At 42.0% G+C, this 23,607-nt stretch overlaps 2 protein-coding genes across 2 annotated transcripts; both read left to right on the top strand.

The window, feature by feature from the left end:
- Window positions 1-314: 314 nt before the first annotated feature.
- Window positions 315-13,677, top strand: ADGRG4 (adhesion G protein-coupled receptor G4). The gene is made up of 10 exons (XM_054839677.1): window positions 315-810; window positions 6,932-7,015; window positions 7,455-7,549; window positions 7,876-7,928; window positions 9,048-9,087; window positions 9,638-9,666; window positions 10,872-11,020; window positions 11,957-12,089; window positions 12,570-12,688; window positions 13,601-13,677. The coding sequence occupies exons 1-10, from the start codon at window positions 315-317 to the stop codon at window positions 13,675-13,677; spliced, it is 1,275 nt and encodes a 424-aa protein (XP_054695652.1).
- Window positions 13,678-16,216: 2,539 nt separating this feature from the next.
- LOC129211870 (adhesion G-protein coupled receptor G4-like) lies at window positions 16,217-23,586 on the top strand. The gene is made up of 7 exons (XM_054839616.1): window positions 16,217-16,457; window positions 16,579-16,728; window positions 17,586-17,708; window positions 19,423-19,468; window positions 20,313-20,416; window positions 21,805-21,926; window positions 22,743-23,586. The coding sequence occupies exons 1-7, from the start codon at window positions 16,383-16,385 to the stop codon at window positions 23,017-23,019; spliced, it is 897 nt and encodes a 298-aa protein (XP_054695591.1). The 5' UTR covers window positions 16,217-16,382; the 3' UTR covers window positions 23,020-23,586.
- Window positions 23,587-23,607: the final 21 nt, after the last annotated feature.

The raw sequence follows: 23,607 nt of genomic DNA, 5'->3' as shown, positions 1-23,607 counted from the left end.
TTACTGGTAGTGTGGGTGGTCTCAGAATTAAATTTCAAAGGCAACAGAAACTAGAAATAGAAGAAACTTTTGATTTTTTTAATCATCATTCAGGGAAGTACCCAAATGAAGTCATATTGCAGCTTCTTCTTTGGAAGTGATACTTTATTTCCCATCTTTACCCTTCTTCCTAATGTTTTTTTTTTCTTACAGAAACACGTTCTCTCCATGGAGAAAGACTGGATTTACTGGGAAGGAATGACAAGTATGTGTCTCTGATCAACTACAGCATCCCTCGGCTATGTCAGTTCACAGTGTGCATTGACCTAAACCGGATGGCCAATGTCAGCTCTTGGGCAGCATTTTCCTATGACACTAACAACACCTCCACTGACATAAATGACATAGAGCTTGGACTCTCTGGAGAAAACAAGCAGTTAAGACTCTATATTTTTGGCACCAGACGAGACATTGAGATCAATCTGGCCATTTTTGTGTGGTATAGTGTGTGCTGCTTGTGGGACACCAGGAAACATCTGCTGGAGGTCTACTGCAATGGTAATCTTGTGCATACTGAAACCATTGGCAGCGCTGAGTGCCTGAAACCTAACGGTAGCCTGGTGCTGGGTCATCTGCACAAAAGAAAAGATGGCTTTATTGTGCGGGTAAGCAACAGCTTCATTGGCAGCTTGTACTACTTCCAAATGTGGGACCGTGTGATGGGTTGGGAAGAGCTGCTGGACTGCACCATGGGCAATGCTGTCAGCTGGAAGGAAGGGTACTGGAACTTCAGCAGCATCCTTCCCACTGTGGACCGTCACCTGCGCTGTGGTGAGTCTCAGTGACATTTTCTTTTCTTGGGGCTTGTGTGTTGCTGAGGATCACACACAGAGAGTAGAGAACCCTCCACTGCTCAGGACAACAACAGGGATTGTCTAATAGCCTCCCAGTCACCGCTGCTGTGATTGAGACCGGGAGCGTGCAGGGCTGTAGCCGTGCACATGACTTTGCCTACTCACTCCACACAGGCTCTTCTTGAAGCAGATACAGAGGTTGCCGTTGAGGGAAAGCTGGCAGGGGCAGGCTCTGCCACCAAAATCCCCTGGAGGCTGCCGGCAGGTGGCATCTTTTAGATGAACCTGCTAATGGTTCATCCTTCTGCTGGAGCACCAGCCTGCTACTCAGCTGGCCTGGCACTGAACGAGGTAGGCTGGACACAGAAATTTTCTTCAAATATGTTTAACAATATTTAACTAGAAGCATTAGTTAGATGATAGTAATTGCTTTTCTGCAAGACTCCTGTCTGTTGTGTGCCCTAGATGGATGTTGCTTCATTGAAAAGCACTCTTTAGCAGCGTTTTGTATTGTCTCATCATTTGTTCCTGATGTCTGTATGTATGTACTATACAGCATTTAAATGACAAAGTATTAAAACAGAGGACTGAGACTAATTGACTGATTGACTAATCTACATAAAGCTAATGACATGCCATGATATTTAGGTGCTCCACAATAATAATCTTTACTAATCCTCTGTAAGATGATGGCTTCACAGGGAAAGCAGAGGCACAGTTATAAGTAATTGGTCATTTTTAGTGTCCAGTTTGAGAATCTAAGGAGTGTCCTATCAGACAGCATGTCTCCCTCAAGCACAGCACCCGCTGCCTTCACTGCACTTTCCCATCTCCTGCTCCAGGTTTCATCGAACCAGAGCCCAAGGCAGTGAGAAGAGCATCAGGAAATCACAGACTGTGGCTGAAACCTGTGCTCAGAGGGATTTCCCCCACCTCCCTCTTTGCACACCCCCTCGCTCTGCACCAAAGAATGCAGGCACTAATAACAATTGCTGTAAATTACAACCTTCCCATCTGTCTCTTGGCTCCCTGCCCCACTGCCTTTATCCAGGCAGTCCTCTTTTTGCACTGCATCTTGCCTGAGCTATATCCCCACTCGTGTTGCTGACTGGGGGGAGGGACATGATCTGATGAGGAGGGAGGAGGAAGGCTCAGTTTCCCTTTTCCAATTAACACCTTTACCCTCGGGCACATTTGCTCTGTGGGAAAGGTGTGTACTTTGCTTGGCAAGGAGTTGTGAGCAGCTTAGTCATGTTTGCTGATGAAAAGTTTAGCACCTAAAATCAAAGCCTCCACTCACCGTTCCTGGACTTTGATTTTTCAAAAACAACAACCTGGACGAATTTGAGCAGCTTTTTAGTGAGACAAAGCACATTAGAGAGATACTTTCAATGGTCAAAGCATTTTTTCCCTCTAAAGCAGTCCCCAAGAACCAAGTGATTTCCTCTAGTTAGGATTCTCCAGTGCAGCTTGAATTGGACATTCAGTCTGGAAAATGTTGGTCCAAATACTCAAAGGTTATCAGCAAGGAGAAACAGCAGCGTGTCTCACAAGTGATGAACTACACCAACGGGCACCGAGGCTACTCTTGGCTATGGTGCCATGAACCACTGGATCCACATTGTGTTCCACACTGGGAGAGCATTTTTTCCCAAGAGCAATAACTAAGATGACTGTTGTAAAGTCCATAAAATTTAATCACGTTTGAGAATCTGTCATGTGTCAGATCTTGGCAAGACCTCTGCTTCCACTGTAAATCTCCTCACTTTAATTAACTGAAATTCGTGAGCTAGCTATTGCACAGAAGCATGCTGATGATCCACTAGGTAGGAATAACAGTGAGTGGTGTAAATACATACTGAGATTTATGTCCTGGGGAACATAAAGCAGGGGAAGCTGCGCTTGGCCATAGTCCGTATGGATTGTCCATATGGAGTCATACATATGGAGTCTACGTGAGAACATCTGGACCATGTGTATAAGACATAGTTGTGCCAAAGTGTTGCTATGTAATGAAATGTCACAGGGAAGTGCCGTTTCAATGCTGATGTGGTGACTCAGATTGTTACTTATGCCCTATGACAATTACTAGCTGCAAGGTTTGCTTCTCGTGTTTATATATGTTGTTTATAGACATAGACCTGGACATTGCTTCAGTTTACAGGGCTTGGTTCACCTTGACGGTGGACAGTTTATGCAGTTGTGCTGGGAAGTTGGGCAGCCTGCTTTGTTTTGGAAATCCTACAATAATTTTGGAAAGCCAGGACTCATTTAGGCTAAGTGAGTGAAACTTCTCACATAAATGTAGCAGGAAGCTGCCTTAAGAAGGTGCGATGACTTTTTATAAGTGATAGAATTATCACAGAAATTGCACTGGCTTTGGGTTATAGCAGAAGTAAAGTTATTGTTCTGTCTCTGCTTTTTTCCCAGAGTTCTTGAAGATGATCCTTTAGTTTTCCAGCTCGGCTGGGCCCTTGCTAAAAGTGTAGAAGTAAAAGTGTGTGTGCTCATCCTCTCACTGACTCACAGTCTTCATCTCTTCCTCCCCCTACCTCACCCACACACTGATTTCTGATTTTCTTCTTAATTTTAAATAATCTGGAAGAGGGATGAATATATAATATCTGAAAATGACTGCTAATAATATAGAAATATATTTATTACAGTTCTCTTATTGGTTGGTCTAATTTTTGCTGCTTTTCTATTGGAAACCATACATATTTACAGGATGCCAAGTAAACCATTTATTAAATTATCAAATCAAAATCCATGTTAAAAACGTCAGTGGCACAGTATTTTTCTAACTTCAGATCTCATCTGTCATCACTCCTTAGCCCTCATTTCGTGAATGGAATTACATGCATGTTAATTAAAGCAAATGAAGTTGCAGGATGTAGGTGGCTAGTCCCACACCTGCCTGCCGGTAATGATCCTTGACATGTGAGAATAAACAGATTGTTGTTTTCTGCAGGTGGTAATGAGAAAGAGAAAGAAATAAATTAGAATATGTGAAGTTGTAATTATGCTTCATTTGTCAGGAGATGAGAATGGCATTGAGAGTTACATTCCTGATTAGAACGGTGTCCTGCTTTCAGCGAAGATAGAGTTAATTTTCTTTCTAGTAGCCGCTGTAGTGCTGTGTATTGGATTTAGTATGAGAAGAATGTTGATAACACACTGATGTTTTTAGTTGTTGCTAGGTAGTTGTTGTCTCTACACTAAGTCAAGGACTTTTCAGCTTCTCACACCCTGCCAGGTGCAGAAGAAGCTGAGAGAGCAGGGGTTAAACCACGACAAATGGGTTTGGGATTTATTTGGCCATTTCTCTATTATTTTTTTCCCCCTGCAGATTTTTCTGATTCATCCTGGCTGACACTGGGTGATGTCATACATCACCCCTGAGACGATGGGTTTTGAAACATTAAACCAATAACAACAGGAGCAGAGTGGAGCCCATAATCACCCAGCTATATGCAGATTCCTCCTATCTGGAGAGGATCTGCAGCACTGTAACAGTCAGGAGGACAAGTTAAACCCCAGATGTACTAACAGTTTGGTTTATGGCTTGACAAACCATAGCCTAATATCACATGTGTATTTGTCTAAGGAAAGAAAAAAGCATTTATTCCAGTGGTAGGGCATGTCGGCACAGCATCGGCCCTTCTGCATTCTCATCGCATTTCCTCTATGACAGCAGTTCTTAAAAAAAGCTTGTAACAAGACACTCATTTTCTGTCAGCTTGAAACCAGGGACTAATTATTTGTAGTATCACACTGGGGCTCACCGACCCCATCTCTGCAGCTTCGCACCACAGGAAGGCAGAGAGGTTTCCACTAGAAGTCGAAGCTGTGGGACTAAAGTCACTGGGGATGCTGGAATATCTGCCTCTCCGCAGCACTGGGGGTCAGGTACTCCGGGTTTTGCTCTTTGTATTCTCACGGTAGTATGTGTTGTGAGGACGGGGAGGGCTTGGTGTGCACGGGGGCTGGAGGGAAAAGCACATCCCCTTAGTTTCAGGTCCTTCTGGTTTTTTTAGAGGGGTTGTTTTCCTTTGTCTCTAGGGTTTTGCTTGTAATTCAGTAGACACTTCTGGCTTCTTGTTTTCTGCATATTCATATGTATGTCAAAGAGTGTTAGTGGCTATTGGTAGGAGATCTGTGTATTGAATATCTAGGTCTGTCTTGCAGCTAGATGGTCTAAGCCTGCGGATCTTTTCCAAATAAAGAATCAGCAAATACCCATTACATCAGGTCATGTTTCTGACCTACTGCAGGCCACGGATTTGAAATGGCAGCTTGCTCCTGGACTTGCTAGTGTTTTAGTGGAAAAGTAAAGCAGAGTAAATTAGTTGTTTTTTTTTTCCAACAGTTTAGTGCTATCTCAGAAGCAAAAGGCCTCAGTAAAGAGGAGAGATTTCCAAATGAAAACCCAAGATTCATCAAGCATCTTGGGAAAAGCAGGCTTGTTATTTTTACAGCTTTCTGTACACACTGGGAGCAGCAGAGACTGTGCTACGAAGAGCTCTGCTCTGTGAAAGCAGGTTGCTGGACAGTTTGGTCTTTGGAGCAGCCTGTGCATCTTTCCTGCTCCCCATCCCACTGCCTCCTGGTACGGGGGAGCCTCCTGGCTCAGCTCGCTGCCAGCTCTGAGCCTGCTGCCTCTGCTGATGATACTACAGGGGCTGAAACCGGCTAGATCCTGAGGTGACACCAAAACACAGACTGGCACCTCCAAGGAGGATTTGGAGGCTGAAGGTCTGAGCTGAAGCCTGAAGGGTCTGAGCTTAGTCTGCAAGAGCCAGCCTTGGAGAGACAGCTCAGAGCTGGACTTCCAATTTTACGTGTTCATGAAGTCAGAACTCAGAAATTACTCTGGTTTGACTTTGTGCTGAGCGCACAGCCGGTGGCTTAATGTAAAGGGTAAAATTGCTTGTTTGTCTAGGAAGCAGAAGCTTGTATACTGTAGCGTGCCTGTTCAGAAGAGGCTTTTGACTTCGGCTGTCCCTTCAATTTCACAAAATAATTTGAAGCTATTTAGGACAAAAATAGGAGGCTTCAAGTTGTTAACAGACCCTGTTTCTGTTATTGTCCATCGATGTGTTGCCATTGATTTGAATGGGTCAGAGATGGGCTGTTATATTTTAAGCATGGGTGATTCTCCTTACCTTGAACTACAGTAGAGAAAACAATGTTTTATGAAGCATGGCCTTATCCTACTTATTTCCAACCACATTCCTTATTCATAGACATTTGGCTTTGTATTCATACGTTAAGTTTATTTCTCTTAGTCAGAGCTAGAATGTCAAGTCTCTGACAGTCATGTGAGTGAAGAAAAAACCACAAATTACCAGCATAGCAAGGAAATGGTACCTCTAGAGCAAAATGTTGTGATCCTGCTTTTCTTTCATCACCGAGGCCTGTAACGTTATACGGTGATTTGGTTCACTGCAATTTTCTGTAGTACATGTGACAAACATCACCTCTTTTGTCCTTGTCTGCCTGGTGATGTGGCAGATTGCATGTGAAATGCAAAAATCATATCTGGTTTGACAAAGTGATTCACTTCAAGGAAAATTAGCTGCGAACGAATTCTCTGAGTGCTTTACTTTGAAAACGACAGGCAGGGTGGCCAGCATTTATAACGGGAATCCTTATGCCAGGTTATCATTAAATCAGAGACCATGAATATCAATGTCCACCTCACATTCGTTGCCGCACGTTAAGCCATCAGCATTCGGCGTTTGACAAATGCCTTTTCCTGAAGGCTGGCACAGGGGAAGGGAACAGAGAGATAACTGCTCTTCGACAGAAGCAACGAAAAAAGATAATGCGGCATGGACTCTGGTCTTCCTCGTGATCTAAACTCTGCAAATCCTGTTTTCTCCCTTGTAACCCTGTAGTTACCTCTGGAGAAATTACCCCCCCTCCCTGGTGTATTTTCCCCCTTTGCCTCCACCCTGCAGAGGTCTGTGGAACAACAGCAGCTCTTTGTTATGATGACCTTCGCTGAAGGACTCATATCTCTCTCTCACCTGGACTGTGCTCTTCCTTACACTTTTGCCACTGTGGATTCTTAGGCCTTTTAATGTTCCTTGCAGCAGGATCGAGTGAAGTGTCATCAACAAGGGCTCCCACGCTGCTGCCGTTATCCCCAACTGGTAGCACCAATGGCACCATTCCACGTAAGTGCTAAACGAGGCTGTTTTAAATGCTGACACGACCATCACTGACACTGATTGACACCACACACATGGCCATTTAATACTCAGTCACATGTTTAAGCTATTGCTGCTTAGCAAGCTGTTGTATGTCAGCAGATCCTCCTGTGTCTTCCTATGCATTCTTAGCAGGCAGTAAAATCCAAGGTAGTGCGCCCACAAGTACGAACCACAATTTGTTTGTTAAGGTGTCACAACTTGGCCGTGTGCTTGGGCCCTTAGGCTCTTCAGTAAAATTTCTAGACTCGGACACTTGGAGAGTGGGATTTCCCAAAGAGCCTCGGTGACTGTGAGAATGGGAAACACAACCGTGGTTCAACGGAGGGGTGAGGAGGTACGAAGGGGTGCAGGCACCTTCTGTGCAAACTAGGGGATGCATCTCACTTATGTTCTCTTCTTACAGTCAGCTTCTTTAACGTTGACATGAACTTTTCCCTTTTCTACAAATCTGAGCAAGCTCCTGATTACTATGATGCAAGGAAGCTTCTTGGAAATTGGGTGAGTAGCTTGCTTTTCTCATTCTCATGTATTTCTAGCAAGTATCAGATGATGAGGACAGCTGGTACAGAATGCAAACTTATGGGACAACACGGAGATGAGGAGCCATGTGACAATATTGTGGCGTTTCAGAATCATGTTATCCAACGCATTTTTAACAGGATAAAATTAAATTCAGAAGGAAGGAAAAGTGTTGACATTTTGCAAAAATTTGTAGCCATTTTCATCAGGATTTAGAATTTTGATGACAATTCTAAATTTACAAGCAGGTCTAGATTAAGTATCGATAAATCAAGTTAATAAAAATGTTATTGTTTTCTTTCCAGTTTAGTATCATATTTACTGGAGAAGAATTTGTGGTGACAAACTTTAAAGTCAGGTAAGCGTCTGGCTGTAAAGTGGTGTCACCTTGACCCTCTGTCCTTTGAGCAAAATTGCAGCCAGGTTCCAAATACCCATTTCACAACTGGCCAGTCCCGTGACACGGGTATAAACCAACCCTCCAGATCTGTACAACTGCGGTCACGTGGAACACCCACATTTTGTTTACTGGGCTCATTCACCTGAAAATATATATCCTGCCTAATGCAAGGCAAGTAGCTGCTGCTACCCTGAGACCTCATCTCTGGCCATATAAATTGGTTGATGATGAAGATGAAACCTTTGCTGCCTCTGCAGTGTGTGAGCAATGCGTCAGGTGGGCTGATGTATCTGGTATGCCATGCTGGCAAGTCAAAAAGGACAGAAATTGGCACTTGTGGGAGATGGAAAGTAGGGCAGAGTGCTGGTACCTGCAGGGTCCATTCACGTGAGTAGTGCTGAAGGCCTGTTTCAGCGGTTGTGTGTGAGTGTGAAGGAGTTTAGGGGTCATGTCCATCCGCAGAGTGAGGGTCACAGACCCCTGGGGGCTGTCTACTTTGTGTAAGTACGTACACACTGGCTCTTGCGTGGCAGTGTCTAATGAAAGGATATTCTAGTTCCAAAACCCTGCTCAGAAGCAATGGCTTTTTGCATGACTCCTCTATTCCATAGCTTTTAGCCCAATGCAGCTGTATTCATATCTGAACTGTGAGCAGCTGAGAGGGATATTTAGCAATTCATAAAAGGATCCCTTGTACAGACTTGGAGTTTTATCATTTTATGCATATTTTGACTTCCTACTATCGTCTCTGATTTCCACAGTTACTGCTTGCTTTACAAATGACAACGCAGTAACACTCTGCACTGTTTACATGGGGTGAATCCGACTTGGAAAACCGTAAGAGAAGGGTGGGTCCCATTCTGGAAGAAGCGTTTTTTGTCAGGGTGCATATCTGTTACGGCACTTGTTCTTGGCGATTTATGTCGACGCACCTCTGATGAATTCAAGATGACTTTTCTGCTGCAAAGTCTGGCTTATTGTGGTAGCAAAATATTTTTTATAAGTGATAGCAGAATGGGGCATGGTCTATTTATATGCTTACTGTGAAATAATTATTCTATTCTTTTTTGTTTGCAGGGGTATTTATCCACAAAGCAGTGTCTATAAGAGGGCTCATGTATGTAATGTGTTATTTTCTGCTTGAAAAACTTACTTTCTCTTATCTCTGCACAGAGGATATAGTAGTTGCATGGTGTAAATGCTAATACTATTGTGATTTATTGAAATTATTAAATATTGACCTTCAATCTGGTAGGTGTACCCCATGTAAATAGTTGGGCTGGAGAGCCACTATGTTTCAATAGATATTGATATGTTCTGTGCAGACAAAGGAATGCTGGATGTGCCCAGCACTATCTGCAAGCAGACTACTTTGCAATAGCCTTCTGGTGAGCATACTCATTGAACAGCATTAAATATAGATCTGCTCTGCTCTCTGCATGACGCAGCATCAATGCACTATGAGATTCTGCTTTATCCTGATGTACCTCCAGAAGTACTGTGAAACAAAAGCTACTCTAGAGAGTCAAGTCCTAGTAACATTTAAAGCAATAGGATCTATTTTAATGAGCACATTGAGTTTCTACTGTTTGCTTTCCTTAAAATCCAAGTTGTGCCAGTTGATTTTTAACCATCTTCTAATTTTTTGTGTCCTTCTATGTGAACAGAAGATGAAGGTAAAGCAGATGTCACAAAGGTAAGACCCATGGTTATGAACTGGGTGTCTGTAGTTCATATTGATTTCATTTTTAGGGTGAGGAGGAATTATACCCCTTCTCGGCTGTTTTAGCTTCAGAGTAAGTGTGGAATCTTTAGTTGTCTAAACCAGAAAAGCACATGTGGAGTCAGATCCACAGTAATTCTTGGCTTGAGGAAATGTATTTGAGCATCCAAGGTTTCCCTCTCATATCCTATACCTTGGGGGGCTCCAGGTGCTTCCATGGCAAGCTGGGAGGTTTGCACTCACTCTAAGAGCTGGCTGTGAGCAGCATCCTTCACTGGGGCCAGAACAGTGGGTGGACAGTGCCCCAGAAGTCTGCCAGGATGAATCATGCACCTCTTCTGTAGGAAATCCTAACTGCCTTCTGACCTTAGGCCAGAAAAGAAAGGAAAGCTGGGTTCCCATCACCTTCAGGGGGCTGCAGATGGTTTACAAAGGCCATGCTGAGTGGGGAACAACTGTGTAGAAACAGGAGTGAGCTAGAAACACATGAAACATCCCAGTCCAAAGGAAACCTCACTCGTTAGCCCTCAGTTAAATTAGAGGTCCATTGAGGTGATCCATGCACAACTGAGAGCTGGCTTTTGTTTCCTTCTGTCACGTCTGAAGCCACTCAAAGATTGAGATACAGTCTTTCCAAACCTTGTAAAGCCAGCAAATGTAGTTATCCGGAAGAATAGCTGTTTTGAGGAGAAAAAAGCTGGAATCCAGCGGAGCCACTGAATGCACTTAGTTAAGTCTCAGTTTTCCAGGGAGCCTTGGAGTCTGCTACCTTTGTTTGGACAGAGAAGTACTCAGGTACCTCATTGTTTTATGACTAGCTCACTCCAAACTTTAAAACATGGTTGAAAAATGCTTACTTGTGACAGAGTTGTTCCTTTGCCAAGATAATGTGATTAGGAAATCTTCTGAGGTATTTACCATGAAACTATAAATAGATTCTTGTACCTGTATTCCCAATAATTTGTACTTTAGAAAGCATTTCCAGCAATAAGGTACTAGTGTATAGAAGAGGTGGCGTTTGGTGGCATTTGTCATAGGATTGCACTTATGGTGAACAAAATACATACATAAATTGTCCCATTCAATATAATTTTCTGAGTTATTCCTTAATTTTGTAGCCACTTACAATTGTAAAATGTTACTAATATGGTAGCCTTGTTTGTGTATTATATCTATAGCTACGTCTGTAAGGGCATTATAAAGGCTACATCACTTGAAATGCAAGAAGTGCTGAGTTTCAAGATCAAACAGTTGTTGAATGACACTTACAAGGAGGGACCACTGTCCTTATTTGTGAAGCCTGAAGATGTGGCTGTCAAGCCAATAGGTAATATGTCGTTGAAACCTCATTGAAATCCCATGTGTTGTAATTCTGGCTACAAGAGTTTTATCTAATTGAAACTTTGTGGAATGGTTAAGGCTAGAAAACATCGCTACCAGTAGCTAGGCTGGCCTCATCTGATGCACAAGCTGCAGAGCATCATGCAATGACAGCAAGACCGAAAACCTAAGTTCCAGACAAACCGAGGTAAGGTAAAACTGGAATCCTGAATCCGAGACAGGTCTGAGCACCTTTGCCATGAAGGGAAGGTCAGGCTGATGCAGCTGCAAATCCAGGAGCCCCTGCTCATAGCTGGTGGCCCAGAGCCTGGCTATTGAGGGAGACCGGAGCCAAACATGGAAACCAAACCCATTGCAGACACTTGCTTAATGCCAGTGCATATTGGACCAAGCCTCAAATGGCAAATGATCTCTTTGTTGGTTTGGTTACAATCCCTATTGCTCTTTAAAATACAGAAGTAAGCCAGAGATAGGAGCTAATAGACTGTACCTGAAATTCTAATCCACACTTTATACTAAAGACTTACAAAAGATCAGCTGCAGACAATTAAACTACAAGCCTAGAGGAAAGACACTGATGGGATAAGGAGGGGCAGTAAGAAAGCACCTTCAGATAGATTAGAGAAGCCTGCAGGATGTAGTGTCATTAAATACAGTTTGTGGTGCTGAGAAATGAACACTTTACCTGAGAACTGACCTTGTAGAACAAAAGAGAAGAAGGTCATAGAACAGGTGAAATATTTAAGCAAAATTTATTCTTGCAGCTGAGAAACTTGTAAAATACTCCTATCCAGTCTGCAAATTACAGCTCAGTCCCATCAGGAAAGGAGGTCCAGAGAACAGCTGGGTCCCTGGGTGTCAGAGGGGTCTTCTTTTTGACTATTAAATCTTTTTAAAGAGCTTTTATGTATTTCTTCCTCAGCACTAATGGATTGTCCAGAAAGCTTTTCACACACAACCTACAAGGGAAATTATTCCTGGCCGCTAACAAGTCCAGCTACCAAAACAGAGGTCAGCTGCAAGAAAAACCCTCTGCAGTCTGCTCAAAGGAGTTGGTGAGTGATGAGATCATCTCATTTTGGTTCTTGTGTGTGAAACGGGTGGGAGCACCAAGCTTTGTGTGATGGGGAACCAGATGGTGGTCTGTCCTGGCAGTGCATGCCAAGAAAGATGCATAGTATACAGGGCCAGTCCAGCAGAGCCTGCAGGAAAAGGGAGTAGTGCATCATTTCCATCACCTGCAGCCAGTCCAAGCCAGCACAGTAAGAAGCTGACTTTCTGCTTGGGCATGGAGGGGAAACAGATGCACCGTAGCATTTTGTGCCATCCTTTCATGGCTCTCTGCCCTCCAATACCTCTAGATGCATTTCAAATTGCTCTGGCATTTGGGCTCTGGGAAATGAGTGCTAAGTCAGAGCTGACTTGCAAGTTAGTTTTCAAAATTGGGCTAATTAATTACATTCTCAGCTACTTGAATGGGAAATGTGAGGAACATCAATTTTCTTGTAACAATGTACACGGTTTTATTTTTTCAGTGCAATTAATATTGAACTTGAACAAGCTTTTTGGAAGAAACCAAATATGACTGAATGTAAATTACTGGAAGAACTTCCAAATAATATTTTAGACCTCCATGATATCATGATAACAGAAGGTAAGGCACCAGACACTTCAGTGACACAGTGATTCAAAGTAAAAATAGTTATACTCAGATAATGCTTACATTGGACATCTGAAGAACTGAAGCAAAAAGGTTGTTTTATATACACCCTACTCACCTGGTCATCTTAAAGCATTTTTATTGTAGATGAATTTTGTAGGTGCTGCAAAATTCTCTAGCTATCACTTTGAAGACTTGTCTCAAATCCTACACTTAGATTTAGAACGAAGTAAATAACCAATAAGTCATGTGACAGGCTTTGCCTGTCTGTACTCTCTCTATTACCACATCAAAATAGTTCATAGTTCATGTTCTGTAGATCTCATACAAAGAAGCACTAATCAGTGTACGGAATTGAAAAGTTTGTGCTGTAATTCATGTAAGCTATAAGGTGACCAGTACCACCTGATTATACCTTCTTTTAAGCTATGCCAAACAGAGCAAATTGTGTGAATGGTGAACAAAAACAATACCACAGCTTATCCACCTACTCAGCAGTGGCATCAAATAATAGATCATTGAAAGATATCTGCAGTTGCGTACAGTCTGTCTGACTCCCAGGGTGTAAAACTCTGCTTCTATAAAAAAAATTATAGAAGGATGATGAGATGATGAATGGCAAATACAACTTTTCAAACTATACCATTCAGAATTTGCTTTTGCTGCTACACCAGTTAAGCAGCATTTGGGGAGTGGGGTGGATCTTACATAATTCTGAACTCACAAACGCTTGTAAACATGATCAAAGTTAGAACTAAATATTATTTACAGGTAATCTTTATAATCCAAAAGCAGGCGATAATATTCTTATTCTTCCTTTAAAATACAACCTGAGATATCCGGGTTTTGCTCTGAAGTTTTTGCCAGTTTCATTGACATGTTGAGGGCTTATTGACTTATTCTTAGGTGACAATTTTGTAATAGATCAGAAGCATTATGACCATATGGAAAGAGAGGAGAAGCAGACTAACTCCTTGCTTTAAGAGAGACATGTAGCTATATAGCTAGGCATGTAGCTATGCCACATATATTGTCTGTACTTTCTTTTTTTTTTCAGAGAACGCACAAGATGTTGTACAGCATATTTTATACCTCTTGCCAGATGCAACACTGCATATGGAAGAATTAGAAATCATTGCAAGTAAAATTTCTGATATTGTAAGGCTTGCGGATATGAGTGTGACACTTGCAGGGACTATATTGTCTATACTAAACTATATTTTGCTGCAAGAAATAGAAGATCAGAATATTAGAAAAATGACCAATAGGTAAGTGAGATAACTTGCCCAGAAGTGGCTTCCTAAGCTAAAATGGCACCATGGAGTAATTCATTCAGTCTATTAAAATATCACCATGAGAGTTAGCTATTTCTGTACTTGGATCTTAAACATGTGTGTGGTTCTTAGCAGTAGAAAATGGTTATTGTGTTGTCAAAGGTGCTTTTACCAGAACCAGTTCTGCAGAAGTCACCATTGCAGAGCTGTTCTCTCTGGGCATCTCAGCCTGGAGGGCAGATCAGGGTGACTGCCTAGCTGCCCGCTCAGCTCAGCTCAGCTCAGCTCAGCGGTGATCTTTACAGCTCAGCAGGTCTGTTGGCAGGTCAGCCTGGAGACATGTGTCTGTTCCACCAGCACGCCAGACCCAAGCACTGTACCTTTGCTGATAAAGATTTTTCAGATATAGCTATTCAATGTTAGACTTCAAAATGCACATTTAGGATCCTACGTCCATTGTGTGATTCTCACACATGCTAAAATCGAGGTTGCTAGATCACCTTAAAAACATCTCTCTCCTTTGAGAACTTAAAGGTAACTCAACTACCTGTTTTTGAAATGTCTGGCTTCTGTTGCTGAGCAGAGCACCATTCAGAAAACTACTGCCAGCCTTTGCAAAGGCAAATGCAAGTACACAGTTTACCCATTTCTGATTTGGGCAAGACAGCTTACCCACTTCTCACTGCACAGCCTGAGGCTCCAGATGGGGAAGATTATTCTACTTTGCACTGACCAATCCAACGCTAACCAACAGTGTAAGAGATGTTCTGTTCATCATATTAAAAAGTCTTTCAACATCTCTCATTTTAAAGGCTGTGCCTGTCTGCAGTTTTCTGTTTCACTTAATGCAAAACAATGTTTTAATAAGAAATATTAAAAGCAAGAAAAATGACCTTTCCAGTTGTTTGTACTGGACAACTATGCATTGACTTTTCAAACTCAGGAGTCCGCAAGGAAGAGTAGCCAAAAATAGCTTAGAAAATCTGCTGGAGAGAAAGCGTTGAGTAGCATCGTGATCCTTTTGGCTGCATGCTCTCTCTTCAAAGTCTACCGCACTGCAGTGTGTGGAGTGGGGGCTGTGATAGCTGCCAGCACTCAACACCTCTGCCTTCTCAAATAGGCTGTAGGGGGGTTTTAAGTGAAATATCCATTACTTTGAATTCTCCTCCTGTGAAATGTAAGGTTTAGGGGATGAGGATGATATTCTAATAGGCCCTGGATTCCTGATCCTTAATGGAGATAGAGTTGGTATGTACATGTTGTAATAACAATGTCTTTACAATTTCTGTGGACAGGAGAATCTTAGGTATTTTAATTTTTCCATAAATCAGACCTCAGAAGAGCACAACCACTGTGATGATACCTGACAAGTGCTAGCCTGATATCCTCGCAAGGAGCTGTTACGTTCCTTCTTTCAGGCCTCGGTAGAAGTTTTGGATCCCAGATATTTTGGGGACGTTGAACTCCAAACTTTGCAGCTACAGGGCAGCTGTGGCTGAAGGGATCCCATGGGGGTCCTTGTGTGTCTGGGACTGACGATGCATGAGGATAACACCAGACCAAAGCACGACAGGAAGGTTTTCCTTTAGTCCGTCAGGGCCAGCTGTCTTGCACATTTTCAACAGAGTATTATCCCTTCTTGCATACTGCTGAACAGCCTTAAGGGAGGCCAAACAAGACGTGGAACAGTCTCTGACTTGTAATACCCATGAGCATTAAACAACCCTCATGTGCTGCTTCCTTTGGATTCCAGCCTCTTCTCTCTACCTAAAAAAAACCCCACTGAGAGCAGGGCCCAGAAAGCCTGTGAAATCTCATCCTCAGAGATATTCAGAGCTTTACTGGACAAGACCCTGAGCAAGCTGACCTACCTTTAAAATATGCCCTGCCCATGGGAGGTGGGGACTTGGATGACAGACCTCCAGACATCCCTTGCAGACTAGATTATTCTGGCTCTGATATTTTACCTGAGGGTACAAATAGATGATTCCAAACAATCAAATTAGCAGGTTTTACAAGTTACTGCCTTCCAGATGAAATGCAATATTTGACTGGGTGTGATTTTTGACTTGGGTCTTCCCAGAACCACCTCATGTTGACCCTCCCGGAGGATATCTTCCACTTGCCAGACTTCCAGCTTACTGAAACATGCCAACTCAATTGCTTGCCATCACCTGACCCATTCTGCTCGAGCGAATGCTCCTTGTGATCATAAATCAGAGCAGAGGTTTTTAGCTGATTGTCTCCTGGCTGGATATTGTGAAGCCAGGAGAACATTTAAAAGGATGTATTTATTTTTTTCTTGCTGTTGCTCTTGGTAAAGTATCCTGAAGACAACTGAGGAGATTGGCTATAAGGTGACTTACACAGAAAGAAATACGTCGGTCATAACCACTTCCTTGGCTTTGTTGGTGATGCGTCCAGATCCCAGCGTATATGGAGGACTGGCCTTTGGCGTTACCTCCTATGACAGAGGGGTGGATCTCAAGGTGAGAGCAAAGTATCACCTCAGGGACCATTGATTAAACCAGACAATCCTGCTGCTATTTTGTACCGTTGTGTATTTGACCTGAGGAAGGCAGCTCTGAGCATGTCATCTCTCTCCTGCAGATCACTGTTCAAGAAAATCCTTTCAAAAAGGCCTTGGCCTCAGTGTTTTTGCCAAAATCACTGAAGAAATTCCTAGGGATTGAGCACTCTGACCCAAACAAGCATTCGAAGATCCAGTTTAAGTTTTTTGGCGCTACTTCACTCTTTGTGGTAACTATGACTCCTACCAAATGCTAACACGGCAGTAATCGGTTCAGCTGTTCTTAGTGTGTACAAAAGAAAAATCCCAATAGTGTCATCTGTTCTGGGCATATTTAGCATCAGACTGATGGAGCACTAAGAAATGTGCAGGGACAATGTACCCAGGCAGCAAAACCTTTGCTGTAGCAATGATGCTCCGAGAGGTGTCTGTAGAACTTAGACTTTTTGTTCATTTTCTGTAGATAACATTATTCCAATACTGCTCTTCTGCAGGAAAAGCACATACCCTAATCTTCCTCTGATAGTAACCTCTTGTTTAAGGAACATGCATAGTACATGTCCAATATCATTAAAATAATCTCAAGATTTATGTTTCCATTAAAATAACAGCACCACTGATAGGCAGCATTTAGGACTCTTCTAGTATTTGCAGTGTTTTCTTAACTCGGGGGGAGGTGAATGAGTGTAATTAAAAAGGGAGACGTTTCTTTTGGTATGATGGAGCATACAGTGTGCTGAGCAATGCTTTTCACACAGAAGAAGCATGCACAATTGTGTCTACTGTCTAATGAGCTTAATGATGTACAACTGGATGTTTTGATATACTGAAATGATTATACAGCTTTCTCAATCCAGCTGATGCATCTGAAACTCTGTTCTGCTTCAGCTGATGTGGAAACTGTCCCTGAATTTGCAACTAACTACATTTTCTAACGAAGTAGCAAGTAGCTAAATTACATCAGGCATGGTGTTTAGCTGGTCACCATTTCCAAGAAATACAATTTAAAAAAATGGAAGTAGGGAAGAGCTTGGATATTTTTTTTAAATTTTTTTTTTTTTTGCATGACTGTATTTTTCCACTGCAGGATGACAATTTAACGAAGGAGAGGTTGAATACTTATGTTGTGAGTGCCAGCATTGAAAACGCATCAATTCAGAACCTTAATGAGCCTGTGACTATTACTCTTCAGCACATAGACCAAAATATGGTAGGATGTGTTCATTTCATCAGGGACGTGTTGAAGTAGAGCCTTTTTCACTTAGCCTTACAATAAACTGGCAACAGGACAAATAAGCTTAAAATATTTTACTGCCTGACCTCTCCACCAGCCAAAACATTGACAGACCACACAGATCTCAGTGTCCAATTCCTGCAGGTTAGTAAAGCTTGCGTCTCCACTCTAGATCCATGCTTAGCAGCAAGGGGTGTTTTCATTGTTTCTTTGGTTTGATCTGGATAAGTTTTTTCAAGGAATAGTTTATTTGCTAAAAACTGGTAGGAATTTGACTGAAATGATTTGTAGTTCCTCCAAATTCAGCAAATTGTTTTAGTCACCAGAAGAGGTAAATTTCAAACAAATCGAAACATTGCATAGATATTTTCAAAATTAATTTGCTTTGCTTTGTTTCAAAATGATGTTTCAAAACTAAAATCTATCTTAAATTATTTTTAAATGGGCATGGATCAAACTTGTTGACCGAGTTCCACCTTAGCATTTTTGTGTTGCCAATGTTGATGGTCCAGCCTCCACACGAATATATTGCAAACCTGGGGCAGAACAAAATTATTCAGTAAGATGAATTTGATTAAAGTTCAAGTTAATGAGAGCTTGAAAATGCTGCTTTTATGGCAATATGCTCTTTCCATTCAGTTCTGGCAAATAATATATACTCAGAAATTTAATCTAGATATCCTTTCTCTTCCATCATTTTTACTCCACCAGGCCATCTGGCACCTCTCAGATTTTTTTTCCTCAACCTTTTAAAAATATCCTAATTAAATATTTAATGACATATCATCCTAACCTACTTCCCTGGCTCTCTGCCCAATTATATTTGACAGTCTACAGATCACACGTCTTAACAGCTTATCTGTTAGGGTGGCTTCCTGTAAACTCTGTGTTTTATTAAAATTTATTAATAATAAAAGAAAATGAATCTGTGCCTTGGGAAAGTTTGCTGCAGCATGATGAGTAATAAACCAGAATGTCCCCAAGAGAAAACATTGCGTTGAATAATCTGTTTAGCTGTTTGCAGTATGCAGGCAAGCTTTATTTTCTCTTAGGTGTCTTCCCTGACTGGTTTCAGAGACAGTGAAAACGCTGAAATAATAAAATAAAGGTTTTCTTGTGTTGAGAATTGTTGGGGGTTTTATTGTATAAAATCTCAGGTTGCCATTCTAGGTCTTAGACATAACTTTCGAATTTCACCAGTAATTCGGTATGACATCTCAAGATACCACATGAAGCCAATGAGATTAGACATAGGAATCGGTCTAAGCTGGACAACTTGTCAGATTTTTTTTGCTGTCCTTAAAAGACAAGATACAGAAAAACTGGGAAAAGTGGGAAAATCACTGACTCCCAGGATTTCCCTTGGTAAAGGGGAAGGTGAGAACTGGGACCCTCTGCTGGTTTTCAGTGCCATGGGTGAGATGGCCGATATCCAGCGTGCTCCCCACGACCAAGTGTCCAACTGCCCCTGAACTGCTGCCATCTCCAGGCACCTACAGACCCTCTGCGGCACCACCATGCAAATAATCGCAGAGATCAGTGGGCTTTCTTGTCGAGCAGTATAGAGGAAATCAAATCAAACTGCCTTAGTTATAAACCCCGATTACAGGCATGATGCACCATCTGCAAATGCAGGCGACGCACAGACGTACTGAATAAATGTCGCAGCCTCTTTTTTCTCTGCTTTCAGGGTAATGCAGCAGTGCACTGTGTCTTTTGGGATTTTCAGAGGAACGGTAAGTGTTACATACAGAGCTGGTACGCTTGCTGTCGCCAGCTTCACACAGTCTTCAGCTCTTTGACATTGCATTGAAACTCCTGTTGAGTCTGTGTTGCTGGTTTCCACTGATGTTGATACCTCAGTAATTGGTGTTACTACTAGGAGATACATGTCCGGCATTGTACAATGGTGCATCTACATGAATAAGAAGACTTAGTCTAAGAAAAAAGCAGAAATGCAATGAAATGTATGAATGTTACTTCAGGGAAGTCAGTGGGGGCTTTCCTGTGGTCAGGTCTTGAATATGGCTCAGATAGTCCACAGACAGAGAAGTGTGTATTGGGTTAAATTAGAACACGTGGGAGAGATTTTTCTCTGCAATTATTGGTGTTAGAATATATATATATTTAAATCACAAGCTTAACTTCTGAATGTCATACGTGCCACATAAACAGGGTCATAAATTTAGTCTTACCAGGGAAGATCTGGCTTTTTCAATGCTACACTCTGCCTAAACAAATCCTCTGCCCTGTAAATATTTCTTGCCTTCTGTGTTTCCACACCCTGCGGCGTAATCTAGTCCGGTGCACTTTTCTTTACCTTCTTGCTTTCTCTGTGTGCAGGCATGTAAATGACTTTAAATATTTCTGCATTCCACCAAAGGCTTTCATCCAAGTTTTGAGGTTCTCAGGCAACTATATAAGATATGTTCCTGTGTGAAATCTCACTTGCGTGCTGCTAAATGACCCTGCAATCTGTACTAACTTGAGCTCATATTCACACATTGTGCGTGCTGCAGAGCTATAAATGAATGAGCATGACTAACTCTGCTTAAAAATCCCTTTTTCTCTATTACACAGATGGACTGGGTGGTTGGAATACATCGGGGTGTGAAATAGAATATACAGATATGAATTACACAATCTGTTTTTGTAACCATCTTACCCATTTTGGAGTCCTACTGGTAAGTACTCCATGAATCACCTCCAGAAAAGTCCCATGGCACTAAACAAAGTCATCGCTGGTTTTGGGGAGAGATGGGAGATTCACATCTATACAAGCTGTTAGAGATCTGCAATTTTTGCCAAAATCAGTTAATAACAAACAAAACAGTTACAATATTTTATATGGTATAAAGTCCTCTAAATGTCACTTGCTTCAAGGCAAATTCATTTTACAGATGTAGTTTGTGCTTCTTTGCAATGTAACTTAATCAACGTTAATGTGTTATTTGCTGCGTTGGAAATTCTGTGTTAAATTTATTACCTGCCAGTGGCAACTAATGACATTACATCTTTTTGAAAGTTTTATCTATGCTCCATCAGAAAGAGAAGTTTAATACAAATATGGGAGATGTCATTAACTACCGTCTCTTATTTATAGGGCAGACAAGGCAGCCAGTATTTTAACACAGAGAAAACTGCCTCTAAAAGTTGGACGTCAAAAAATGAGATGACTGCCTGAGAATGGGCTGCAACAAATGCAAAGCGATAGGCAAGTTCAAAGCGAACTGAGTAGGTTAAAATTGTCCAACCCCAGTAGGATACAACCTACTCGATGGGGTAAGGCCATCATCCCTTTTGCTTGCCCAGCCTCCCCTAGAGGTCAGCATTACCCTGCTCACAGAGAGGCGTGAAAGCCCTCCCTGGTAGTGAAAGTGTGGTTTCTACAGGAAGGAATGTCGCTTACAGATTTCAGACAACTTGCTAAAGTTTCCATTCAAGCAAAGAGAATTCAGTCTGATTTTAAGATCACACCTCTTCTGCACTGCCACTTTAGTAATCAGCATCACATCACCGATGTAGGTTACTAGTCTAAGGTTCGAAGTTTCACCAAATAGAAGAGAACTTGTGGCAGGGAACAATAAAATCCTCTCAATATTACTCCCGGCAGCAGCTGTGGAGAATCAGGGCCCAGGCTCCCAGATGATTTTTGCTGAGGGATGTTTTCTGGACGTGGAGGATCCTCCCACGCTCCACGACATTTAGCAGATTTGTGCAGTTCCCAGCATGGCTGCTGCCGTTGAAACAAAGTAGAGTTTCTCCTACAAAGCGAGCTCCCACTGGAATAATTTTGGCAAGATCCTGGAATCCTTGCTGAATTTGTGGTTTCTGAAGTACAGCTTTTCTAGCTTCACAACTTATTACTGGATACTTTAAATATGGTATTTTTACTAGTTTAGATATTCTGTAGGACTATAGAATAAGAAACACATAAAAATATTAATGGAAACCCTCCAAGAATAGCAGTAAGCAGAAAAGAAATCGATTTCTTTATCAATGTGAAAATAAGGAAAGCAATTTTCTTTATCTGTTATGGCAAACAACTGTGATTCTTTATCTTGTAACATAGGACTTGTCCCGGACAGAGATAGATATCGCACATGATCGTATATTAACTCTGATAAGCTATGCAGGATGTGGTGCTTCTTCCCTTTTTTTGGGTATAACACTGGTGACATATCTAGCCCTTGAGTAAGTCTGATCTTTTTTCTTATATCGCTTTTAATATTTTAGCAATAATGAATTTGCAGCAACTATGAGAATGTTTGGTAATGTTTGATGCTGTGATGCATAGGACAGAAGACTGAGAGCTGACAGTATAAATATTGTTTTATTTTGATCCGTGACTGTGGTGAAATAAGAGGGATTCAAACACTCATGCTTCAATACAAGCATTAGTCTGAACTGGTCTCCTAAATTTCTGTCATTTCATAAATTTACCCATGGACACGGGTAAGATATGTAAAAAATCTGGAATATTCCTTGTATATAGACTATACATTGGATGATATTGGCAATCGGGAATATTCCCTGTATATGGACTATACATTGGAAAATATCAACAATAAAACAGGGAAAATTTTCTCTTCTCTTGCTCTTGGTCATTCTTGTGTTTTGTCATTTTGAATAGGTTTTGTTTTATACTATATGTGCCAGTAGCTGCAGAGATGATGTAGCCCTAGATTTAGGTAACTGTGGGTACTTTCATAATCCAGTAATATTGCAATAACAATAATATTTGATGCAGTAGTAAAAAAATGATGTTAAGTCTGTCTCTCCGCCACCAAGTGTGAAAAACCTAGCAGGTCTCCATGTATACAGAACCTGGGAGATCTGCTTCAAAAACACACTAGTGATGTGATATAAAACACTAATGTAGACCCAACTTAGATCACAAGAAGCCAATTTATAATATGATGAGTACACATTTGTGCTCCTTTGCATTAGCGAATGCACCCAGCACAACTCATGCAATGATAACCTTGTGGACTTTCCCCTTCTTTTTAGAAAGCTGCGGAGAGACAACCCTTCAAAAATCCTGCTCAATCTCTGTACCGCACTGCTGATGCTGAACATGGTCTTCCTCACCAATTCCTGGCTGTCCTCGTTCAACCAGCCAGATCTCTGTATCACCGTGGCTGTGCTCCTTCACTATTTCCTTCTTGCAGCTTTCACGTGGATGTGCCTGGAGTCTGTTCACTTTTACTTGGTTCTTGTCAAAGTTTTCAATGTTTATGTCCCAAAGTACATCCTAAAATGCTGTATTGCTGGCTGGGGTAAGTAAGCGGATTTCTTCTCTATTTCTGTGCTTGTTAACTTCTCCAAGATAGGGGCAGATCTGCAAAAGTAAGTTTGGACACTGAGCTAGTAGAAACGTGGTGCACACCCTGCGCTGTAAGGATGGATTTCTTCTCCCTCCCAGGGAGGTTCAGCTTAAGTTTCTTCTGCCAGGGAGACATTAACAGAATGTGCCTGTTGCTCCCTGCACAGATGCAAGGAAAGGTGAAAGTGGGTTTAAGAACTGCTTTCCCTACCCCTCCTGCTCTTTACAGGAATGATTTATCACAGTACCTCATGTCAGTGGCTGTGCCGGAGGAAGTATGAGCTGCCCACAGCCTCCCCCCCGGCCCTGGTGATGCTCAGAGGTGATTTTGATCTTCTCCGGGCCTCACGTCCTTACCTGCCATTCGGTGCATGATTCCCCTGCGGGGGGTGGGTTTGGCTTTCATTCGTAGCTCTCCTGAGGACTTCACTGATTCACCTTTCCTCCAAGCACTGAGCATCAGAGACTCATTTGGGAGAAACATAACAAAAATGACCCAAAAGGCTGGCTGAGGTCTTAGAAAAGGTGTTATCAGAGACACTGACCCAG

This window comes from Grus americana, chromosome 12 (genome assembly GCF_028858705.1).
Source record: "Grus americana isolate bGruAme1 chromosome 12, bGruAme1.mat, whole genome shotgun sequence".
NCBI lineage: Eukaryota > Metazoa > Chordata > Aves > Gruiformes > Gruidae > Grus > Grus americana.
Note: the sequence above shows the minus strand (reverse complement) of the source record. Positions and strands in the feature narration are given on the sequence as shown.

Excerpts from the sequence above, each read along its gene's own strand:
- ADGRG4 (XM_054839677.1), top strand. The coding sequence starts at position 315 with ATGGCCAATGTCAGCTCTTGGGCAGCATTTTCCTATGACACTAACAAC. Across the intron at positions 811-6,931 it reads GGACCGTCACCTGCGCTGTG|CAGGATCGAGTGAAGTGTCA; the intron begins GTGAGTCTCAGT and ends TGTTCCTTGCAG. Across the intron at positions 7,929-9,047 it reads GTGACAAACTTTAAAGTCAG|GGGTATTTATCCACAAAGCA; the intron begins GTAAGCGTCTGG and ends TTTTGTTTGCAG.
- LOC129211870 (XM_054839616.1), top strand. The coding sequence starts at position 16,383 with ATGCGTCCAGATCCCAGCGTATATGGAGGACTGGCCTTTGGCGTTACC. Across the intron at positions 17,709-19,422 it reads AGCACATAGACCAAAATATG|GGTAATGCAGCAGTGCACTG; the intron begins GTAGGATGTGTT and ends CTCTGCTTTCAG. Across the intron at positions 20,417-21,804 it reads CCCATTTTGGAGTCCTACTG|GACTTGTCCCGGACAGAGAT; the intron begins GTAAGTACTCCA and ends CTTGTAACATAG.